This window comes from Miscanthus floridulus, chromosome 3 (assembly GCF_019320115.1).
Source record: "Miscanthus floridulus cultivar M001 chromosome 3, ASM1932011v1, whole genome shotgun sequence".
Taxonomy (NCBI): domain Eukaryota; kingdom Viridiplantae; phylum Streptophyta; class Magnoliopsida; order Poales; family Poaceae; genus Miscanthus; species Miscanthus floridulus.
The window spans coordinates 84037155-84046521 of record NC_089582.1 but is presented as its reverse complement, the minus strand read 5'-3'; the positions used below and the strand labels follow the sequence as shown (position 1 = coordinate 84046521).

The following is a 9367-nucleotide window of genomic DNA, read 5'->3' as shown; positions in this document are numbered from 1 at the left end:
AATGTTTTTGTCTACATGCGATGGTGAAGTAGAACAATCCCTCGGCAATGTTTAAGTCAAAATGCTTCCCCAAACCTTGCACTATCAGGTGTCTTGTACAATCAGTGGTGGGTCAATGAAATTAGGGTGCCACTGGTTTTCCTTGACTAGACAGGTTCGTATCGGATACTTACAGCAGAAGGGTTGGTTACTTGAACAAGGTCATCCTAACGGTTAGGGACCTTGGAGCATGAGTAGTTGGGTACCAAAGCACAGAGATGCTACCCAACAACAAGAGTCATATGTGATATGATTAGCAAAGAGTTGCTTACCAATCTACCATGTCTTCTAGCAGTGATGCTAAAGCTCACTAGTAGACTTGTTAGTTGTGGGTCTTGAATCACTAAGTTTCAATAGAGGGATATTGATTTTAGTGGGAGTAGATTATATTAAAGTTTTAATATTGTTTACTCTATCTTGGATACATTGTCTTAGTATTTTGCATTACTTTTGTTGTAGATAAATGGCACCTAGCAATCAACCATTTACTTTGCGTTCAATTCTTGAGAAAGATAAGTTGAATGGAACAAACTATGCAGATTGGATCCGCAACCTAAGAATTGTTCTCAGGGCTGAGAAAAAGGAAGAAATTCTAGACACCCCATTACTAGATGAGCCTGTTGATAATGCACCTACTGCAGAGAAAAACGCTTACAAGAAAGCATGTGATGCTGATCTTGAAGTGAGTTGCCTTATGCTTGCTTGTATGGAACCAGATCTGCAGTTGCAGTTTGATAATAACCATGCAGCGCATGATATGATTGTGGCGCTCAATGATATGTTCCAGACTCAAGCCAGGACTGAAAGGTTCAATGTCTCAAAGGCTTTTGCTGAAACCAAGCTAGCAGAGGGCACAACAGTTGGGCCACATGTGATCAAAATGGTTGGTTACACTCAGAGGTTGGAGAAGCTAGGCTTCCCAATTGGCCCTGAATTAGCTACTGATTTTATTCTCACGTCTCTTCCGCCCAGCTATGGAAATTTCATCGTGAACTACCATATGCATGGGGCGGAGAAGGGCTTGAATGAATTATGTGGCATGCTTAAAATAGCAGAGGCTGATATCAAGAAAGGTGCTGGCAGTAGCCATGTGATGGCAGTCCAAAACAAGCCTAAGTTTAAGAAGGGTAATTCTTGGAAGAAGAAAAAGGGCAAGGCTAAAGATGAGATCTCTAAGCCAAACCCACCTGCACCCAAGGCTGGACCACCTGCTGATGCTGAGTGCTTTCATTGTCATGGGAATGGTCACTAGAAGAGGAACTACAAGCTGTACCTAGAATCGATAAAGGATCGTGGCAGTAAAGGTACTCCCGCAGCTTGTACACTTGTTGTTTATGTTATAGACATTTTCCTTGCTAATTCTTATATTAATTATTGGGTATTTGATACCAGATCGGTTGCTCATATTTGCAATATGATGCCGAGAATGATAAGAAGTAGAAGCGTGGAAAAGGGAGAAGTTGATTTCCATGTGGGCAATAATGCAAGAGTTGCTGCATTGAATGTCGGGACGATGCAACTCCACCTCCTGTCAGGATTTATTATGGATTTGAATAATTGTTATTTTGTTCCTAGTTTAAGTCAAAACATTGTGTCACCTTCATGTTTGATGAAGGATGGTTATTCATTTGCGAGTAAAGACAATGGTTGTGTGATCTCTAAAAATGACATGTTTGTGGCTTCTGCATCCATTGTGAATGGGTTATTTATTTTAAATCTTGAAGATGCTCCTGTCTATAATATAAGTGCTAAAAGGCCTCGGCTTAATGAGTTAAGTCCTACCTATATGTGGCATTGTCGTTTAGGTCATATAAGTGAGAATCGCATGAAGAGGCTCCATTCTGATGGGCTTTTAACTTTGTTTGATTTTGAATCATACAAGACATGTGAGGCTTGCCTGCTGGGCAAGATGACCAAGACGCCTTTCATAGGTTTTTTTGAGAGGGCGGCAGACTTGCTGTAACTCATACATACTGATGTGTGTGGACCAATGAGTATGACAACAAGAGGCAGATTCCAATACTTCATAACCTTCACTGATGACTTTAGTAGATATGGCTATGTCTACTTAATGAAACATAAGTCTGAGATGTTTGAAAAGTTCAAGGAGTTTCAGAGTGAAGTAGAGAATCAACGTGGCAAGAAAATTAAGGCTTTGCGATCTGATCGTGGAGGCGAATATTTGAGCCACGAGTTTAGCAATCATCTAAAGAGTTGCAGAATTGTTCCACAGCTTACACCACCTGGAACGCCTCAGAGAAATGGCGTGTCCGAGCGACGTAATCGGACTTTGTTGGACATGGTTCGGTCTATGATGAGCTAGTCAGACCTACCGTTATCATTTTGGGGATACGCTCTAGAAACAACCGCTTTCACATTGAATAGGGTACCATCTAAGTCAGTAGTTAAGACACCACATGAGATGTGGACTGGTAAGAGTCCCAGTTTGTCTTTTCTAAAAATTTGGGGTTATGAAGTTTATGTCAAATGACTTATGATAGATAAACTAACACCCAAATCAGACAAATGCTTTTTCATGGGATATCTGAAGGAAACTTTAGGGTATTACTTCTACAACCAATCAGAGGGCAAATTGTTTGTTGCTCGAAACGGTGTTTTCTTAGAGAAAGAGTTTCTCAAAAGAGAGAAAAGTGGACAGAAGGTGTATCTTGAAGAAGTTCAAGATGAGCCAGTTGAGAAGGACTCTATGAGTGATGCTATTGTAGCAGAACAAGTTGAGATACCCATGGCAATAGAAACACCACCACAACCACGAAGGTCAGCATGAATCCATGAGTTGCGTGGGGATTTGTTACTGTTAGATGATGACAAACTTGTGACTTATGCGGAAGCAATGATGGACCCAGATTCCGAGAAATGGCAAAGTGCCATGAGATACAAGATAGATTCCATGGGAAACAATCAAGTTTGGAACTTGGTTGACCCGCCTGATGGGGTTAGACCCATAGAGTGCAAATGGATCTATAAAAAGAAAACAGATATGGATGGAAACATTCACATCTATAAAGCTCGACTTGTTGCAAAGGGTTTTCGGCAAGTTCAAGGAATTGACTACGATGAGACTTTCTCGCCGGTAGCGATGCTTAAATATATCCGGATCATTCTAGCAATAGTCGCTTATTTTGATTATGAGATATGGCAGATGGATGTTAAAATAGCCTTTCTAAATGGAAATTTGGATGAGGACGTGTATATGATATAGCCCGAAGGTTTTGTTGATCCAAACAATGCTGGAAAAATTTGCAAGCTTCAGAAATCCATTTATGGGTTAAAGCAAGCATCTCAGAGTTAGAACATTCATTTTGATGAAGTGGTCAAAGGGTTTGGCTTTCGTCAGAATGAAGAAGAACCTTGTGTTTACAAGAAAGAAAGTGGGAGCGCTGTTGTATTTCTGATCTTGTATGTGGATGACATATTATTGATTGGGAATGACATTCCTATGTTGCAATCCGTAAAGACTTCACTGAATAATAGTTTTTCTATGAAGGATTTAGGAGAAGCAGCATATATTTTGGGCATCAAGATCTATAGAGATAGATCGAAGAGGCTTATAGGATTAAGCCAAAATATGTACATTGACAAGGTGTTGAAATGATTCAACATGGAACAGTCCAAGAAAGGGTTCTTGCCTATGTCACATGGTATGCGCTTTAGCGATAAACAGTGTCCTTCGACAGCTGATGAGCGGAAGCGCATGAGTAAGGTTCCATATGCCTCGGTAGTTGGTTCCATCATGTACGCCATGATATGTACTCACCCAGATGTCTCATATGCTCTAAGTGTTGCGAGCAGGTACCAAGCTGATCTAGGATAGAGTCACTGGACACTTGTTAAAAACATTATTAAGTACTTGAGAAGGACTAAAGATGTGTTCCTAATCTATGGAGGTGAGGAGGAGCTCATTATAAATGGTTACACCGATGCTAGCTTCCAAACTGACACGGATGATTCACAGTCTCAATTAGGTTTTGTGTTCACAATAAATGGTGGTGCTGTAAGTTGGAAAAGTTCCAAGCAGGAGATGATGACCGATTCTACAACAGAGGCCGAGTACATTGCAACTTCTGGAGCTGTGAAGGAAGGTGTTTGGATGAGGAGGTTCCTCATTGAACTTGGTGTGTTTCCGAATGCGTCCAGCCCATTGAATCTACATTGTGACAACAATGGGGCAATTGCATAGGCTAAGGAGCCAAGGAATCACCAAAAGAGCAAACATGTACTGCGGAAATTTCATCTCATTTGAGAGTTCATTAGACGAGATGAGATCAAGATGTGCAAGATACACACATATTTGAATGTTGCAGATCCTTTGACAAAGGCTCTTCCACAGCCTAAGCATGAGGCGCACATAAGAGCCATGGGTATTAGATATCTTCAAGATTAACTCTAGTGCAAGTGGGAGATTGTTAGGAGTATGCCCTAGAGATAATCATAGAGATGATTATATTGCCTTGTATCCATGATATATTATGAGTTCATTGAATTTCCATTAAAGACAACCTGTATTGATTAACAATTATGTGAATTGTTTGTGAAACTCTTTTACTTGAATGGTTATTCTAATGTTGTCCCTGGTCAGAGTTCGTGTGAGGACACACATGAATAATGGATCAGCACATTATTAGTTGATGACTATGTTTCACAAGTCATAGACATGGAGATGTCAAACTAATAATATGGGCACATGTATGACATGGAGCTGGACTGACCCAACGTGAGATGTCGTTATTATCTCTATTCACATCATGTATGTTATGTCCTTAGACCTGAGATTGTTGTATGTATTCAAGATGTGAAATGACCTACTCAGGGACTATCAAACACTACTCCGTAACACGGTAGTTATAAAGGTGGTTTTTGGGTTTATAGGGAAACATGCTATGAGACATAGACAATCAAGATGGAATTTGCCCCTCTCTATATATGAGAGAGATATCACTGGATTACTCTGATGATTAGATCAAGAAATGCATGGCTGTGCTTGGGTTAAGTGTTAACCTATGAGTTGGACCAAATATCGTGAGGCAAGGGAATAACAAGTATATGGTTTTGTGGTGGTTCGTCTGATATGATCTTTGCGTACGCATAGGAGTTCACATGCCTTGCTAGAGGCTGCTATCAACTAATGGATGAGTAGGAGTACTCGGGCCATGTCTATATGTGCGTGAACCCATAGGGTCACATGCTTAAGGGGCTAGAAGCCTAGTTCAGATAGGATCTAAATTATACAAGGCTTAGGGTTACTAATGGGCCTCCAACTCGAGAGCTCATTAGGGATGCCTATATATATGTGGGGTGGGCAATGGGGCAAATCAATCCATGCCTTTTGGCAGCTGCCGCCGCCCATCCTACACCCGCACCTGCTGCTCCTCGTGGACCTAGCAGTCCGGAGGCGCAACACTTCCTCCCTGTACGTGTGGATACCTTGGAGGTGCTGCATCTGGAGCACAAGGACAAACCGCACGATGGGGATGGACGACCTCGCAACTGCATGACACTGCTACGATGTGTTCGACTACATTGAGTCATTTTTGATGCACCTGCACATCTAGTGGTAATCCTGTGATCTATAACTAGCAGTAGATCTTGGTTTATGAGGTCGAAATTTTTGTTTTCTGGCTAGCGTAGCATCCTCATAACCCTTCACCTACTGCCTCTCCTCTCGCCTGCACACGCTTTGCCTCCCACTCGCTCACCCTCTCTCACGAAGCCGCTGCTCGCCATTGCTGATGCCGCCGGCTTTGCCACCGCTACTCGCCTTCGACACCGCACCTTTGGCTGATCCATCTCGGCCATCACCATGCCTTCCTCCACTCCACCTCCTAGACCTCTCGCTCTACCTCTTTGACCCTTTGGTAAGGCACATTTTGATTTTCGCCGCCGGGGACTTCACCGGAGTACGCCGCGCATACGGTTCACGTGGTCGTGCCACTTCACCGCACCACACACTGTCTCTTCCTCTAGTCCGACACTGCGCTAACTTGCAGATGCTCTAGTAGGAATAGCTTTAGACATTACCGAGCGTGCGCCTGGGAACACACCGGTGCGCCTCACCATGTCCGCCATGGCTGCGAGCACGAGCTCGTCGTGGCCAGCCGCCTTTGAACCTTTCCTGCCTCTTCTAGTGTGCGCATGAGGACCCATATGAGCCATAGTGTCTACCTCGAAGATGTAGTCCTAGGATTCACCGCCGTTGAGCTAGAACATCAATGCCGCCGTGATGCTTGAGGCGCCGCCGTGTGACCATGCGTGTGACCAGGCTCACCGGCGCCACCCTAGCCGCCCTTACCTTAGGTTACCTCTACGTTAGGTCTCTAGGTAGCTCTAGCGCCTTTCGCCAGGTTATATTGTGGCTGGAATTGGCCGGCGTGCCATCGGGCATCACCGCTGTCCGCCATGGCCGCCGCTGTCCATGCTCCAAGTAGCCATCCGCCGTGCCCCGTACCTCCCTCGACGCGGTTCGGCTCGGAGATGGCGTCGGTGATGACGCAACCGCCTGAGCCCTCAGCGGCGGCGAGGAAAAGCTCGCTGAAGTGTCGCGATAGTTCCCTCCCCTATTTTTCGTGTCGCTGACGTGTGGGCCAGCTGACAAGTGGACCCCGCCTGTCAGTGACTGTGGAGTATAAAGATAGTTCATTTGTTTTGATTTTGATGCTGTTTTGTGAAATTCATAACTAAAGTTTGGTAGATCCAAATTGGGTGGTTCCAATTTTGTTAGGATCTTGGTGAAGTATAGTATTTATGAAAAATATAACATTGACACTTGTAGTAAAGTTTCTAGAAAAATTAAATTGAAACTTGAAATGTGTTTTAAATGAAAGCAAACTTGTTTAATTTATATCTTGAGTTACTTTGCTCCAAAAGTTTTGAAATTTGTATGGTGAGCTATTCTTGATGAGTAGAAGCTTTGGTAAAAATTTGAGAGTCAGTGCATGAATGGTTTTTGAGTTATTAATTTCCCTTTTATTATTGAATGATCCTTGTGTGAATTTTAGTAATTTATCTATGAATCCAATGACCATGGAATTTATTGGAGGATGTCCTAGTACCTTAAGGATGCTAGGAAAAATATAAAATCTGTTGCTTGACATTTTTCACTAGGGTTTCCTATTTATGTTATTTTAAGCCTTTATGCCTTGTAATTTTTGTGTAGGATGTTATTCTTGTTGAAATGATGTGAAATTTATACAGTGGTCTATTACAGACATGTATAAACTACTGTAATTTTTGTGGAATTTTCTATACACTTTGGATATGTGTTTATTAATTAACCTCATTATCTAAATAAATTAATAAAGGTATGAAAAGAATTTATTTAGGAATGGCCACTATGTTTTCTGGTGTTCTTTCAACATGTGTGATGAGTTGGTAAAGTTGGTTTTGTCAATTTGTATGTTTACAATGTAAGTTAATAATTATTTTCTTGCATTGTGTCTTTCTGGACAGTTCTTGGAACTTTGTAAAGTTCACCATGATAAATTGGGTTGCTGGGAAAGTGGTGAATACAAAAGTTGTAGATAACTTATTTATCTATCTCCTGTTAAAATTTGGTGGCATTTGGCCTAGTAGTTTAGGAGTTACAGTCATTCAAAGTTGGATCACAGTTTTGCCTGCTCTCTGTCTTGTTTAGACCTAATTATGTATTTATGTAAATTCAACCTGCTAAACTTGGGAATCATGCTGAGGTGATTAATAATGAAATGTAGACAATTTCATAAGCTTTCCAGATTGTCTATTTGCATGTCTTCTGGGTTAGTACAACTCTAGTTATGGATAAAACTAGTTACTGATGTTTGCAGCCTTGACTCTGTGATTGCAGTGAATAACTTGTTTGTTTGATATGAGTCGGTGTGATGAGTTAGATGCTAGGCTAACTAAAATAACTTGTTAGTTGAAGGTGCTAGACCTCTTACTGAAGATGAACAACTTTGTCTTAGGTTGTTAGATCTTGGTGAGTGTGTTGTTCTTGTGTTCTAAAAGAGATATGCACATACTCGGTAAAATAGATGTTAATCTTGTATCGTCGTGTCTTTCATGCGTCCATCTATACATGGCTGTGCATTTCATCATTACCTTCCATCTCTTACGCATGCATGATTCTAATACTAAGCATATGCATACAATAGGTGTTCTGGAGGGAGTCACGCTTCTAGAATTCGAGCAAGTACTTCTGGAGGAGCAGCAGCAAGCTCAGGAGCAAGAGGTGCAGGCCCCCGAAGAAGGAGCCAACGAAGAAGTTCTTGAGTGTCCTGATCACCAACCTTCATCTTTTCTGAAAGAAAAGCCCCAGAGCATTTTAAGTCTCCTATGTTTTGAAAATGGTTACTTTGAGTATCTTTATTTGTGATGCATTAAGTGATAGGAACTGGATGCAAACACTTGTTGCATGTATATCTATTCCTTGTCCAGTAAACGTACCCTGAATCCAATTTAGGTCCAAGAGCGAATCAAAGCTTAGCCTTGCTTAGACCGGTAAAAGTCAGGTGATTGCACTCTCATTGTCACATAGCAATGGCACTTTGTTGAACTTGATTCCAAAGTCATTCAAGGTGGCCTTCATCCAAAGTATTTGTGCACAACAACTACTGGCGGATATGTATTCGGCTTTGGCGGTTGATAATGCAACACTATTTTGCTTCTTTGATGACCATGAAACAAGTGATCTTCCCAACAATTGACATGTGCCCGAGGTGCTCTTCCTTTCAACCTTGCATCCCACATAATCCGAGTCAGAGTAACCAACTAGCTCAAACTTTGCTCCTTTGGGATACCACAAACCAACATTTTGTGTATGCTTCAAGTACCTCAATATTCTCTTTGTAGCCTTCAAATGACTTTTTGTTGGTGAGCTTGAAATCTTGCACACATGCATACACTAAACATGACATTCGGCCTTGATGCGGTCACATAGAGTAGGCTTCCAAGCATAGACCTATACAATTTTTGATCCACCATATTACCACTTGCATCACTATCCAAGTTGCCATTTGTTCCCATTGGTGTGCTAATGGCTTTGCTATCACTCATGCCAAACTTCTTAATCATGTCCTTGATATACTTGCCTTGACTCACAAATGTACCATTCTTCAATTGCTTGATTTGAAGACCAAGGAAGTAACTCAACTCTCCAATCATGGACATCTCAAACTCATTAGCCATCATCTCTCCAAACTCATCACAAAAGTATTGATTGGTTGATCCAAATATGATGTCATCAACATAGATTTGCAACACAAATAAGTCTTTGCCAATCTTCTTGATGAAAATAGTGGTGTCAACCTTGCCCATTATGAACCCTTTAGAGAGT

General features: G+C 41.7%; 1 protein-coding gene across 1 annotated transcript; it reads left to right on the top strand.

Moving 5' to 3' along the window:
- The first annotated feature begins 502 nt into the window (after window positions 1-502).
- LOC136543955 (uncharacterized) lies at window positions 503-1291 on the top strand. The gene has a single exon (XM_066536265.1). It carries the CDS (start codon window positions 503-505, stop codon window positions 1289-1291), a length of 789 nt encoding a protein of 262 aa, XP_066392362.1.
- Window positions 1292-9367: the final 8076 nt, after the last annotated feature.

Bases quoted from the DNA above. Each gene is read 5' to 3' on its own strand.
- LOC136543955 (XM_066536265.1), top strand. From the start codon at position 503: ATGGCACCTAGCAATCAACCATTTACTTTGCGTTCAATTCTTGAGAAA.